This window comes from Mirounga leonina, unplaced genomic scaffold (genome assembly GCF_011800145.1).
Source record: "Mirounga leonina isolate KUSES-001 unplaced genomic scaffold, KU_Mleo_1.0 Mir_129, whole genome shotgun sequence".
Taxonomy (NCBI): domain Eukaryota; kingdom Metazoa; phylum Chordata; class Mammalia; order Carnivora; family Phocidae; genus Mirounga; species Mirounga leonina.
The window spans coordinates 37,672,348-37,687,959 of NW_023270323.1; the positions used below are offsets into that span (position 1 = coordinate 37,672,348).

Sequence of the window (15,612 nt, forward strand, 5' to 3'; positions counted from 1 at the left end):
CCACGGTCACGTGGCCCTCCCCACGCCACGGTCACGTGGCCCTCCCCGAGCGCCGTCCCGGCCCCTGGGGAGAAGCAGCTTGCAATGAGGAGAAGCGCTACCTTCCTCCTGCCTCAACCCACGCCCATCTGCAGGCGAGCATGCGCAGCAGCTCGTGGCGTTGGATGGCAAAGCAAGACCGGGATCACAACGGATGACATTTCTGAACGATGTTTCAAGTCGCTGGAGGAGCACTGATGGCTATAGAACATAGGATGGATGTTAATCGGCATATAAGCTTCTGCATTGTATTTAAAATTCAGGAACACCCTCAGAATCATTTTATGTCTTCAGTACTAAAAGGATGAATTTAAAACGCTCATCTAGACACCATGAAGCCAGACGAAGCTTTTACCGAATTTGGAGACTGTGCACCTTTTGAGGAGAGCTCTGGTAAATTTACTATGGAACCGTTTACATTTACTGATACAACTTTTAAAAATCATTACTTTTCGCATTAACTATGATTTTATTATTTATGTGATTATGCGAACATTCACATACAGAGCATTCACATTCAAAACATTTTTACCGAATAGGGAAGAAAGGATCTTTAAGGTCCACAAATTTAAAAAAATATATTAAAACCTTAGTGTAAGAAAAATCCTTAAAGAAAAGTTAGTTGTAGCGCAGAGAATAATGGCTGCATGAGAAGAATAGCTGGAGAAAATGCAACATGTTTTGAAACTTTTTCCATCAAACTTCAGTCTTGTTGCCAAGCCTTGTCTGGCTTCAAAGCTGTGTTCTCAGGAAACACTAAATTTATTCTTCTGTGTGTTAAGAGACACATGACATCACTAGATACTTTCTTTTTATTGTTTTGTGTTTTACAGCATTTCTAGATGGGCCGTAAAAGGAGGTTTCAGGAATGTTTCCAGATTTTTATGGGGTGACCTATGTACCCAGTCCTGAAGAGAAAAAGTGGGAAGGAGTGTATCAGTGTTACTCTTTCTCTCATCCAATTCCCTGGCCATAGGCTTAACAGTCAATGCCAAGGAAATACAGGGATGTCGATGGCCAAGCTCCCACGTCTACACTGGACCAACTATTGGCCACTTCCTTCACACACGGGAACAACCCTTCCTGTCCTGTATATCTCACAGCTGTGTTTTAAGGACAGAATGCGAATTAGGTATATGAAAGTATTTTGCAATTTATTGAAGCACTACATAAATAGGAGCCAAATCATATTATTCCTAAATATCACCACAATGTGCATGGCAGGCAAACAAATGGAAGAGAACAAAGCAGACCTCTGATGCGCTGGGGAGGATGCTCAGAGAAGCTGGTTCAGGACTCCATCTGGATCCCTAGCTATAAGCCACCCTGTCTACATGCACTGTTGTTGCAAGGGCGAGACCCTCGGCGGCCCCGAACAATCCTTTATGGCATGTCTTCGAAATTAAGAGTAACTGCAGCTGTAAATCCAGCTTTACAGACCACACATTCTTTATTGCTATTATTGTTAACTAACTGCCATGTACCTGGCACTGTGCTAAGAGCTCTACCTACACTTAATCCTTCCAAGAACCCTCCGAAGTGATGTTGTCAACCCCGCCTTGCAGCTGAAGACACTGAAGTTTAGAGAGGTTAGGTAACCAGCCCAGGGTGTCACAGCTGAAGAGCAGAACTGGGACTTGCACTGCTTTAGAGTTGGCTCCTCAGCTCCATAACCCATGTTTTTAACTACGAATTATATGGCTCCCCACCCCCCAGCCCTGTTCCAGCTCCTCGGTACTTCTATGCATTTATTCAGTAATCAATTGTTCATGGTGCTAGTGTGCTGAATTCTGTGCAAAGCAGGTTTCGCCCCTGCTTGTCCATTTGTGTTACTCCTCACCACACCCAGCTGGCTCCTAACCACAGGGAGCCCTGCCCTACTTCTGTGCTCAGATGCTTTGAAAAACCTGATCCTGGGGTGTGCAGTCAGCAGCCTGGAAGGGTGGTAACTCACATTAGGTGCACGGTGTGCGGCTTCTTCCCCTCCAACTCCCATTGTTTGCGAGCCATCGCAGGATTTTCAAATTAGCCAATAATGAGTAATATTCAGTGAGGCTCACAGCTTTGGCATGTGGATTCAGACTCTGCTACAAGCCGGGAAGAATAATCCCTCTTTTGGCCCTGTTCTAGTTTCTCTCAGTCATAGAATTTCATGGACACTTAGCTAGTACTGAGAACTATGTATCTGGACCACAGTGGAAGCCTTGATCCACGCATATGTCCCGCATACAACATTCTCCCCCGCTGGTTGCAAGGAAGGTTTTACTTTTAGGAGCCAAGTTTTTGTCATGAGAGAAACCAAGGGATTCCTACAGAGTTTTAATGGGACACAAGAAGGATTCTATTCTGAGTTTTTGGAATATCCTTGCGCTCCTAACATTCGACAGTTCTATCTTCTACGTAAATGTTGTGAAAGCAAAAGCTTGGCTATATATCTTCTCGTTTTCATTAGGCATCCAATGCATTGGAGGAGCTTTGCATTACAATTATGGGGACTCTGCCAAAACCCCAGGTAAGGTTGAAATAGTATTTTATTTGTAGGGGAAAAAATTGCTCAGTGATACCATGGAATTCCTTCTGGAAGAAAATATACCCAATTTAGGAAGCATTTCATGAAGAGCTAAAAGAGCCTAAGTTGATTTTGGATAAGAAACAAATACTTCAGCTTCTCAGATGTTTGAGAATTTCGCGTCAATAATAGTGGAGTTTACGATCATCTAATTAGAAAATCATATGCTCCCCTCATAAGACATATTCTAGTTCTGGTGAGAGAAATTTGGGATCATTTTGGCTCTTTTTGTCTTCCTAATTTATACTACAATTGGAGAACTGATGTGTCGCAGCTTAGAGGTTAAAACATTGTACTTTATTAGAGAGAATATGAAAAAAGCAAACTTATTGTCAACATCAGTTTGAAAATTATATTCTTACTGGGGCTCCTGGGTGGCTCAGTCGGTTAAGCGTTGGACTCTTGATTTCAGCTCAGGTCATGATCTCAGGGTTGTGAGATTGAGCCCTGCATTGGGCTCCTGGGGCTCCTTGCTGGGCATGGAGCCTGCTTAAAATTCTCTCTCCCTCTGTCCCTCCTGCCCCCTCCCTGCACTCTCTCTCCCTAAAAAAAGAAAGACGAAAAAAAGAAAGAGAGAGAAAGAAAGAAGGAAATAGAAAAAAAGAAAGAAAAGAAAAAAAAGAAAATTTTATTCTTACTGTGATGCCTTGGTTTCTTAGTAAAATTATTCGATTCATCTAGGAGAACTTTTTGTCCTGGAATGAGGATAAGTGAGAACTTGAAAAATAGCATAATGCACTGTACCTTAGATTGTATTCTGTATCCTATAGATGAACTTATTTTCAAACTACTTTATTAAGGAAAAGAGCCACAGGCTTAGAATTACATTTTTCATTAATAATTCTAATCTAACTATGATCATTGGTGCATTCTGACTTACACAGTTTTCACATTTAATAATCCAAAGAAACCTTGATATTTTAAAAGTATAAATGTTTCTGAAACTAAAACAAGTGTTTACAACTGCATTTTTGTAGTGTTTTTAGTGGTGTTATTTCCAAAACACTTAATTGACTTTTTTTCCTTATTAAGATAAAAGGAATGACAATGGTGCTCACCCATGAGTTTCTTTTTGTATTAAAAGCAAATGAGAACAAAAAAGAACAACAAAAAGGAATGATATGATTCATTCTAATAAAACAGATTTTTGGATGGAGAGAGGAATATTGAAAAATTTATGGAAAAGACAAAAATAACTCAATCTTATTATTTAGTGGTAACAACTACAAGGATTTTGATGTGATTCCTTACAGTCTTTTTCTCTCAGGATTTTATTATGCGATCATGTCATAATTTCCTGTTTCACCACTGTTGAACTATTAGGATGTTTCTAATTTTATTGTTTACTTATAAATAATATGTAATTAATTTCCCATTTATTTTTAGAGCAATATATGCTTAACCAATTTCAGTTTAAAAAATTTTATAATGTTATAAACTTTATACTACATATAGTATATGATTATAATATACTACAATAATATAATAATATAGTATTTTATATATTATATATTATAATTTTATGATATGTTATATGTATGATATTTATTTCTCTCTTTTTTCAACAGGAAACAGATGAAAAAGATAATACCAAAAGGGTAAGGTGATTTCCATAAATACATACACTAAAAAATAATAAATGAAACCAGTAACCATCTATAGTAAATCTGACTACCTTTTTTTTTAACAGTTCTTATTTCATTATTCGAAGACACGGAAATTGGGCAATTCAAATGTTGTGGTAAGGTGTAGAATTACTTCTTATTAGTAATCACTAGTATTTTTTTTAAATCTGTTTTTGCAGTTTAATAGAGCTAGGTCAGAATTCATGCTTTTTCCTTTAAAAGTTTATATGTGGATAAATAAATGGAATTCAATATTTATTATACATTTAGTTTATTTTATATCTTAATAACTACATGTACATTAAGTTTATTCATTCATTCAACAGTTATTTACTGGGTACCAAACATGTGCCAAGCACAAGTCTAGGTACTAGAAATACAGCAGTAAATGAAATAGAAAATTAAAAAAGAAATCCCTCCTGTTACAAAATTTACATTCTAGGTGCAAAAAAAAAGCACAAATGATTAAGTAAAACATATTGGTTTAGATATCAATTAGTACAAGGAAAAAACAGATTTAACCAAAATCATTTTAAGAATTATCTTAAAAGAAAGATGATTGCCAAAAATGTCATTAAATATAACTAGAAATATCCACTTCTATTCTTCAGCTCTCCTTATTTGTAATTAGGCTTTTAATGTGAGAATTTACTAAGATTAGCCAGATACCAGTAACATGAATTCAGTTCACTCCTAAATTGTGTGGTTTTAGTGGTAGTTTTTCTTTTTATATGCATGGATTTTTAAAAGGCTATTCTGGTGTTTCAATCTGGAATGCTTAGTAATTATTCAACTATAATATTCCTTCTATGCTTGTGACTCACTCCCATGGACCAATTTAGGGAATGAGGAGCATAGTGTATTTTAAATATACGTGTACCTATGAAAAGGTAACTAATATAAACTCAGTTTTAAATGTTTGTCATATTGAATATTCTTATGTATGAGGAGTTGAATGTTAGGATGAATTGGTTAACAAATAACCATCATATAGGACTTAAAGTAATCCATTTGATAAATTTGAATTTAATATTTGTGAGAAGGTTCAATTCAAGCCATGCCTTTAAAATGAAACTATCAGGTATCCACACGTCTCAAATGTACTTTCATTTTCTTCTGCTTGACATCTTTACATTTTGAGAAAATGTATCTTAGTCACATTTTTCGCTATCAATGACACATTTGTCACTTTTCGTGTCCCCTGTTGTCTTGTTCCATATGTTCAGTTTTAAATACAATATATATTTTGTGAAGGAGATTCCCAGATGTGTGTACCAGATAATCTTCCAGACAAACATTTTCATAGCAGAAAACGGATTCTCACGGAGTTGGTTTCATCTGTCCAAACCATTTTGCCTAAGTCTGGAAGCAGACAGCCTTTTGCCTCTCAGAGAGATGCAGGCGGTTGATTTACTTGCTGGCAGCTGATGATGGGGCTGAGGCCCTAAGGAAAGTGTTTCTTCAGCATAATGACAAGATCCTAGCATAGAGCTACCACATTTTTTTCAATCTCTTGGCTTATTCTCCATGTTCTTTGAAGTGCTCTCAAAGGGCTACATTACATAACATCTTTCTTGTTCTTTTTTGTCTGGAGCAAGTAGAGTGGGTAAAACCAAAACCAAAACCAAACAAATAGGAAACCATCTTTATGCCCAATGCTGAGAAGATTTTGTGCTCATCACGTGTGTGTGTGTTCGTGTCTCTCAGTCGTCTGTCGTGCATCCGTTACTGCAGCTTGTTCCTCAACTGCATGAGAGAAGAATGAAGAGATTCAGACTGGACGTATGTAACACAAACTGCATGCTTGCTTTGCCACTCTTTGTGGGGCTGTTAATTCCCAGTTGTGGTGATGTAGAAGACACTCTTTTTCAGGATAAGCCTGACATAAACACCCTAAAGAAGAGCATCTGTTTGCAGAAGTGTTTTCACTCAGGAAGAAAAGAGAATCTCATTCCCCCTCCCCATATTACGTCCCCTCAGATCCAAGCTGAGGGCAATGAGGGAAGCTGGGGTTACATTCCCTTCCAAGGGCCGTGACCCTCCCAGTGAGGAAACCTATTCTTGGCTTAAGGAAAGGACAGAGCAACGTGCCTAGTCCTTAGGTAGGAACAGGAGAAAAGATGAAGGACAGTTTACCGCCCCTCGGTGAACAGGTTGGCTGTTGGCTAGGATGGTAAGCTTTCTATGTTAGGAAGATGTTAGGAAGAGTAAGGCTTGTGAACTAAATAGATCAGAAACTAAACTCAGGCATTTTGGGTTTTTCACAATTAAACAGAAATATGGCCCAAATCCAGTATCTGTTTAAGAGGAATACAACTGGGTTTTAACAGGTTTTTAACTAGAGATTGTGGAGTTTTTATTGTCATTTAAAAAGAATTTTTAACTCTTTCATTGATGAAAGTTTCTAGGTATTATTTTTAAGTAATGCCTTACATTGTTGTAATGCTTTATAGTTTTAAGTCTTACATTACCTCAGTTTATTCTTTTGGCAGCTCTGTTAGTACTTATACAAGTATGGTTATCCCCAGGGGCACCTGGGTGGCTCAGCAGGTTAAGCGTCTGCCTTCAGCTCAGGTCATGATCCAAGGGTCCCGGGATGGAGCCCCGCATTGGGCTCCCTGCTCAGTGGGAAGCCTGCTTCTCCCTCTGCCTGCCGCTCCCCCTGCTTGTGCTCACTCTCTCTCTGTGTGTCAAATAAATAAATAAAATCTTCAAACAAACAAACAAGTATTGTTATCCTCAGTTTGCTAAAAGGGAAACAACTCAGAATAAAGGTGTTTTCCAAGACCATGCTGGTAAGTGAGGTTAGAGATTACAGCAGTTTTCTGACTTCTAGTCTAGGCAAATACTTTTTTCACTATGCTGTCTTTTTATTGTCTAATCTAGGATACTTCTATTATTTCTTTAAAAGATTTTAAGTGATCTCTACACACAATGGGGCTTACAACCCCGAAATCAAGAGTGGCACACTCCACCGACTGAGCCAGCCAGGCTTCTCTTATTTTATTGTTAGATTTTCCCTTAATTTAAGTACCATGTTAATTTTATTCTTAAAATACTACCAATGGTCTTCAAGTACTTTTAAAAAATGCATACAGTTTAGGCAAATAAATTCCTCAAAATTTATTTTTATGGTCACTATTTCCTTACTAAATTCTTCACATTCTTAAACTAAGCTTCCATCAAGGAAGACAAAATCTGCTGCCAACTTGAATAAGAAATGTAAGAGGAATTGTAATAGCCTCTTAAAATTTTAGGATTTTCAGTATGAAAAAATGAATAAAATTCGTTGTCAACAAACATCCTAGAAGTAATATATGCTTTTTGGAATTAACTTTTACTTTCCGAAGATTTTGCTTGACTGATGAAAAGTGTAAGATTTCAATTTAAAGATCCAGTTTCTTAAAATACACCAACAAATTATTAGTTTACTATATCACTCCAGTGTCATTGTTTACTAGAGCTAAACACTCAGTATTGTGGCCTGTTTGGGTCTTTGAATGTTCCACTTTGAGTGAGACTATATTTCCAGAAAACTAGCTGAATATATAACCTCTGACTTAGCAGTCTATCCTGTTGGACAAACAACTCCTAAAAGTATTTTGCAACAAGCCAAGTTTCATAGGAACTGATGAAGGAAAAGAATGTAAGACACAAATAGAAAAAAATTACAGTAGAGTGTTAGCTTTGCTGGGCCTAAGTCACCTAATTTTAAAACAGATTTTTGATAGTGAAATGTTTTGTGTTCTTAAAGAAAATGAGTTTTCAGATCTTAGTGCATTCAGACACTTTTCTTAAACATTTTTTGTTAGACATCCTCACTTCCATCCCCACAGCTTTTTTATTTCTACTTCCCAAATTCTTTCTCCAATAAGAAGACTAAAAAGACCTGTATGTTTGGGCTTGAAAGTTTTAAAATTGGACACTATTTCAGTTATATTTTTCCCTGCCTTTTTTTCCTGTTTAAAATAACATATATAACTTTTCTTATATAAGCATATAAATATATAGTTTCTAAGTGTACATTTTAAAATATTATGTAATTTGGGGAGTATATAGTCAAGATGAGAATTAGGTACAAAATATTGAGAATTTAAGATATATTACTTGTAAAGCAAGGATTTTGAAGGTTTTTTTTTAAGTTTATTTATTTAGGTAATCTCTACACCTAATGTGGGGCTCGAACTCATGACCCTGAGATCAAGTCACATGCTGTTCCAACTGAGCCAACCAGGCACCCCAAATTAATATGGAATTTCAGAATTTTATAGATGTCAGAGCCATTTCTTAGAATTTAAAAATTTTATTATACTTACATTATGGAATAATTTCAAAAGGCTTTGATGACAAATTTCATAATGATTGCCATCCTGATTTTTTTTTTTAAAGATGTATTTATTTATTTGTTTATTTGATGGAGAGAGACACAGCGAGAGAGGAAACACAGGCAGGGGGAGTGGGAGAGGCAGAAGCAGGCTTCCCACTGAGCAGGGAGCCCCATGCGGGGCTGGATCCCAGGACCCTGGGATCATGACCCGAGCCAAAGGCAGACGCTTAACGACTGAGCCACCCAGGCGCCCCACCAACCTGATACTTTTATAAGAAGTAGTTGTTGAAAATAGGAAACTATAAGAACCTATTTTGTGGAAACCATAAAACATTAAATCTTTCCATTGTTTAAAATGAAATGTTTTAAGAAAAGAACCACTTCAAAATATACCCATTATGAGAAATTGGTTTGTTCTTATTTGGTATATTTTTCATTATCATTTCTGTGAATATGGAGAATATTGGGAAAATCTACTCAAATCTCCCTGAATGTAGTTTACCAAAGTTGTCCCTCAATTTCAATTTCAATTCCTATAGAAATATAGGAAGTGTTTTAGATGTGTTTTAGCTCTGGCATGATTCTATTTTATATTTTTCCCTGTTCATGTGGTAGCACATACAATATGTATCTTAAGGAAACTATTTCATTGTAACAAAATGCTGAGAGGAGATTTTAAATAAGCTAATTATCTATGAACTGTCATTTCTCATTCTACTTATTGATGAATAGACATACAACTGACAAACTTCCTAGAAGCTGTTATGTTGATAAGGAAATTATTTTATTATTTTATTTAAAAAAATTTTTTTAAATTAACTCTACCCCCAACATGGGGCTCGAACTCATGACCCTGAGATCAAGAGTTGCCTGCTCTACCGGCTGAGTCAGCCAGCTGCCCCTAGGAAATTATTTTAAAATACAACATTCTGGTGATATTGCTAGGTGAAAATTCCTCAGGTATACATTCAAAGATTCCTTATTGATAGGAATTATATACTCAAGTCCTTGATTCCCTCCTTTTAAACTATGGTAGATGAAAGTAACTTGGAGTTTCACTAAGAATGCAATAACAATTTGCACTTATTTTTACTGTTTGTTGATGTGTAATGCCCTCATTTTCTCTTCCAGGAAGAATTCCAAGGTCCTATCCAAATTCGAAGACAGTTTTTGTTCAGGGTATGCAAATACCGTATTTAAAAAAAAATCACTCAACATTAAAATTGAAAAAATACACTGTGCATTTATTTACATTAAGTTTTTAAGTTTGTGTATAGATATTTGAAATCAGGTGTTCTAGTCTGAGATTCACTTCTTCCCCCACTGTATTGTTTTAATATTATGGTATCTCTGATCTTTTCTTTAATCCACTCATGTTTGTAAATACCCCAAGTGACATTCACCTATTAAACAGTTTAGTTCTATAAAATTTCATGTGTAGGAAATGAGTGTCTTAAAGATGCATTACTCCTTAAGTTCCAAAGAATCATTTACTAAATATTTGATTCAGGAGACTGGAAGAGTTATGACTATTTTCATAAGTTTTTAAAAGTAAAAGAATCAACTATACTGGAGGTTGTAAGTAGACAAAACTTTGTAATTGCATTTAGTATTTTGTTTGTCCAAATTGTGTACAAAATATGAGTTTCTTTCTAAGGAGCTTTACTTTCTAAAATGTTTGTATCCTTACTATATTACCAGAGATTTTTTATTCATTCATTTAGCAAGTTTTTTGAATTTCTACTGGGTGCTAGGCAATGTTGCAAAGACTAGAAGCATACAGATAGATAGGATTCCATTCTTATGCTCTAAGAGTTTACAGTCTAATAGAGAAAATTGATAAATAAACAAATACAAAATACTATGTTAAATGCACCTTCATTCCAGGGGCTGAGGTTTCTAAAAGAAAGGTATTTAACCCAGGCCAGAGAGTGGAGGAGTACAGAGAAGGCTTTAAGGGCTGAATTTGAAGAATCAACAGGAATTAGCCAGTGAAATAGTTAACTAAGGAATTTCAACTTTATTGTTAGGCTAAGAAGAGCCATATGGTAAGATTTGCATTTTGGAAAAGAATTCTAACAACAAATTGGAGAATGGATGGAAGGAAGAACAAAACTAGATAAAAGAAGAAATAATAACACCCATCAAAATCATTAGGTTGCTTTGTATGAAAGTTAACTTCACTCCTTAGTTACACTGATTTATTTCTTATTTCTTATTTTTCTAGCCACGCAATGGAAGAAGTTCAGAAGGTTACATTTAAAATGGTATGCACTTCCCAATTCAACCCAGGTTGGAAATTTCTGTCATTTTCAGATATTCACAAATTAAACTATGTCTGTATATTTCTATTACTTGATTGCATGTGTACATTAATATTCTATATACATACTACTGTTATAGGGGCAATGGGGGCTTTATATGATGGAAAATGTCAGTATTTTAGGGCCAGATTTGCTTTGTCCATGTTCCTCGGACTATGCCACAATAGTCCTCACTGGTTTTGTAAACATTGACCTTATCATCATTTATCGTGCAAGTAATATGTCAGGGATTGTGTTCTTAATCAGTGTCCACAATAATGGGCCAGAACTTACAGATTGAATGCATTTCTGCCTTCCAAGTGACCTGTATTCAAAGATTCTTTATAAAAGCTGTGATTTACCACTTCTAGAGAACTAAGAAAATGTGGAAAGACATAAGAACATGACTTCCACTTTAGGACTCACAGAGTTTCCACATCAAGTCTGGAGTATAGTAGATATATGGGTGGCCCTACATATTTAATAAATATGTTAATCCTAATATCTTATTAGCCTGTGAATTTTGAAATTAAACCCAAATGCAGATTGATAAATTTATACCACACAAATAAAAGAATATTCTATTAACTTCATGTAATCTTAAATGCAGATTCTATGCTTAACATATTTTTGCAAATATTTTTTTCATATCACTATCTCAACCTTTAAATACATAGTTAGCTTAAGAATGTTAAAATTCTTAGTATTTTCTCATAGAAACAAAAATAAAAATGCACTATTTCTAACTAATGAAGGTAATACCAAAAATTATACAATATCCAGAAAATAAAGAGATAATAAAAACATTGCATGTTAAAACTTATGGGACTCTGCCAAAGCCATATTCAGTAGAAAATTCAAGGCTTTAAATGCTATCAAGCAAGAAAGATGAGTGAATTAAGGGGATGTAGTTCAAAAAGTTAAAAAAGAACAAGGTGAACCTCAGGACAGCAAAAGGAAGAAAATTATAAAATGAAAAATGGAATTAATACATTATAAAATAGTAAAATAGAAGAACTGGTAAAGCAAAATCCAATTATTTGCAAAAAATAAAATAAAATAAACTAACCTAATTAGCCTACCTTGATCAAGAAAAAAGAGAAACCATAAATATACAAACATATAAATGAAAGTAAGGAAATTAAAACAGATATAGAAGAAATGGAAATCATAAAACAGTACTTTGCAAATCTCTGTGCCTATCAGTTTGAAAACCTGAATAAAATGGAAGATTGTCTAGTAAAGTAGGTACTTCCAAAATTGATGTCAGAAGAAAGAAAAAAAAAAAACCCTCTGAACAGACTAATGACCATGGAAAAAAATTGAAAACATTATCTAGGAACTCCCCCCTTAAAAGTAGTAGACCAATAGATTTTGAATTTTTGTAGCTCAGACACAGAAGAAAATCTCAAAATATTTTTTATGCAGCCAGCAATACTAATACCAAAACCTTATAAAAGTAGTATAAAAAAGGAAACTGTAAGTAATCCTATTTATAAATATCAATGCAAAATGTTAAAGAAATATTAGTAAATTGTATTCAGCAGTATATTTTTAAAATCATATAACTCCATAGAAATGAAGTTTGTTCTAACAACTCAGGATGGTTAAACATTAGGAGATCTGTTAAAATATTTTCACTATTAGAAGAAAAATTATTTAATCATCTCAAAATTCCACATCAATGTCTGCTGTTTTAAAAGAACATCTTATAGAAAGAGATGAATCTTTATTAACATGATTTATATAATGGTCTCAAAGTCAGTAGCAGTCTTGATAGTAAAACACTTTGGAGAATTTCTGTTGTCAGGAACAAAACAAAAATAATCTGTCACCTTTTATTTAATGCAGTTCTTATACATTAGCCAACTCAGATAAGACAAATAAAAGAGACAAATATATTGAAAAAGTGAAGAAAAAATTTAATGTGTTCATGGGACATAATTAGGAACTTAAATTTTCAGACTATATTTGGCATTAATTCCTGTTTCAGCAAAGGCCTGTTCACATCAGAAATAGGAGCAAATATATTCTTAATTTTTTCCTTTATTTATTTATTTATTTCAAAAATTTTTCCCTTTTTTTAAGGCACTAAGAACAAAAGGATAATGGAAAAGAAGCTATCTTTTATAATATTACAAAGTAGAGACATTTATAAAATGTGAAACCAAAAAATAGTTTAATACTAAATGGAAAAAATGTCTGTGCTCATAACACCAAACCAAGTGGTAGAGTGCTCACAAACGTGAAATAGAATTTAATCCGTGATTTGGTTAATTGAGTAAAAACTTCTCTTTGAGGAAAATAGCTTTATTTGGATTTTTTTCAAGATTAAGGCTTACACGGACTAGCTCACTTAAGATTTCATTTTATTTTGTCAGTAGCGGAACAGTTCAATAATCATTTTTTCTTTGTTTTTCTCACCTGATTATCTGAGGTCTTGCTCTGTCCTGAGGATTTATATTTACTTAGAAAATGGTTAGACATAAAATAGGATGATTTAATTGCACAAAAGGAAAGAAATACGTGAGGAGTAACTGCAACTTTTGAAATACTTTATTCATAAATCTTTTTTTTTTTTTGAGAGAGAGAGATAATGATAGAGAGCATGAGAGGGGGGAGAGTCAGAGGGAGAAGCAGACTCCCTGCTGAGCAGGGAGCCCGATGCGGGACTCGATTCCGGGACTCCAGGATCACGACCTGAGCTGAAGGCAGTCGCTTAAACAACTGAGCCACCCAGGCGCCCTTTATTCATAACTCTTACTGGCATCAATGAACTTTAGGAAACCACTTTCTATAGTTAAATACTGTAAAATTTTGGAAAATACAGACATACAGAATAAGTGTTCTTTCAGAGAGAGATTAATAGCTAAAAATATACAGACAAGAATAGCTGAGAAATCTCTCTGATGTCAATTTTTTCATACATGAAGAAATTTTTATAGAAACATCTGTATACTAACATTACATACACACCTTCACATACTCACTTATACTTGACTCTAAATTTAATTTTTCTTTTTATACAGGATAACCAACTGTTTTCCACAGAAGTGGCACCAGGAAATGCAAAATGTTAACATTTTTTTTTTCTTCTCAGAAACAATCCTTGTTAAACTTATCATGTTTGAGAATCCCTGTGTTGTAAACATTCTCAATAAAAGTTGGTTGAGATTATGTTTAATTTGTTGACAATTTTTTTTTAAAGGTTTTATTTATTTGACAGAGAGAGAGACACAGCAAGAGAGGGAACACAAGAAGGGGGAGTGGGAGGGGGAGAAGCAGGCTTCCCGCCAAGCAGGGAGCCTGATGTGGGGCTCGATCCCAGGACCCCAGGATCATGACCCGAGCTGAAGGCAGATGCTTAATGACTGAGCCACCCAGGCGCCCCAATTTGTTGACAATTTTAAAAGCATCTTAAAATATTTTTTTCTTATGTAATAAAGCTCTAAATAATGATGTTCCTTAGATCCATGCAGCTTTTGACAGTACAGTTGACCCTTGAACAACACAGGTTTGAACTGCAAGATCCACCTATACATGGACTTTTTTCAAAAAATACAGTACAGTACAGTAAGTGTATTTCCTCTTATTTTTAAAAATAATTTATTTATTTTGAGAGAGAGAGAGTGTGTGCACACAAATGGGGGGCGGAAGGGGGAGGGAGAGAGAGTATCTCAAACAGACTCCCTGCTGAGTGGGGAGCCCAACTTGGGGCTCAATTCCACAACCCTGAGATCATGACCTAAGCCGAAATCAAGAGTCAAAGGAACACTCAACTGACGGAGCCACCCAGGTGCCCCTATTTCCTCTTACTATTTTGTTAATAACATTTTCTTTTCTCTAGCTTACTTTATTGTAAGAATACAGCATATAATATATATACAAAATATGTGCTCATTGACTATGTTATTCGTAAGGTTTCTGGTCAACAGTAGGCTATTAGCAGTTAAGTCTGGGAGATTTTGACTGTGCAGGGGGTCCTCCTAACCCCTGTGTGGTTCAGGGTCAACTGTACTGACACACATGCTCTTTTTTTATTTTTATTAAAGGCACTCAGAAGAGAGTTGAGTTTTAATGAGCTATTTTAGTTCATCCTATTTGGATTTCATCAGTGACAAAATCACCAGCTCTTATAAATCCCATAGAGTCCAGGAGCTAACTATCTTAGAATGTGACTACCAACTAAAACTACACTAGTTGGAGAATTTGGCCATTATCCATCAAAATAGTCCAGTAAGCAAGTTCTGATTTATCTACCGAGAGATGTCTGATTGCTACAAAAATATCAGGGTTTAGCTTTTTCTACCACCTAATAGTGTTCAATTTATCTTTAAAAAAAGTCACTTTACCCTGCAATATCTGAAAGGCAACCAGTCTTGTCCATTGCCAGAAAGAAAATCTCACTAGTAGAGGATCATGAACACACTTGGAAAACTTTTGACATCAAAATCAGTGTTTATTGGACACAGAATTAACCTCAGATGGATGCTGAGATTATCCCTGGATTTTTCCCTTCTGACTCCCCTCTTGGATAACCTCCTCCACCACCAAGCAGGCTGGCTGATTAGGGGAGGTTGGCTCTAGAGTGGGTAGGATTGTCTTAACTTCTTCAGGGTAGAGACCCTCACAAAGCTTTATCTTCTAATGCCGACCAATAATTACAGCTTAAGGGGCGCCTGGGTGGCTCAGTCGTTAAGTGTCTACCTTCGGCTCAGGTCATGATCCCCGGGTCCTGGGATTGAGTCC

At 35.4% G+C, this 15,612-nt stretch overlaps 1 protein-coding gene across 1 annotated transcript in view; it reads left to right on the forward strand.

The window, feature by feature from the left end:
* NMU (neuromedin U) overlaps positions 1-14,047 on the forward strand; it is a 145,522-nt gene extending 131,475 nt beyond the window's left edge. Inside the window, exons 5-11 of the mRNA XM_035004941.1 lie at positions 2,492-2,551; positions 4,177-4,206; positions 4,299-4,349; positions 5,941-6,015; positions 9,692-9,739; positions 10,788-10,852; positions 13,893-14,047. Of these exons, the coding sequence (XP_034860832.1) occupies positions 2,492-2,551; positions 4,177-4,206; positions 4,299-4,349; positions 5,941-6,015; positions 9,692-9,739; positions 10,788-10,823 (300 nt within the window). The 3' untranslated portion in view covers positions 10,824-10,852; positions 13,893-14,047. The remainder of the gene's footprint in view (positions 1-2,491; positions 2,552-4,176; positions 4,207-4,298; positions 4,350-5,940; positions 6,016-9,691; positions 9,740-10,787; positions 10,853-13,892) is intronic.
* The last annotated feature ends 1,565 nt before the right edge of the window (positions 14,048-15,612 follow it).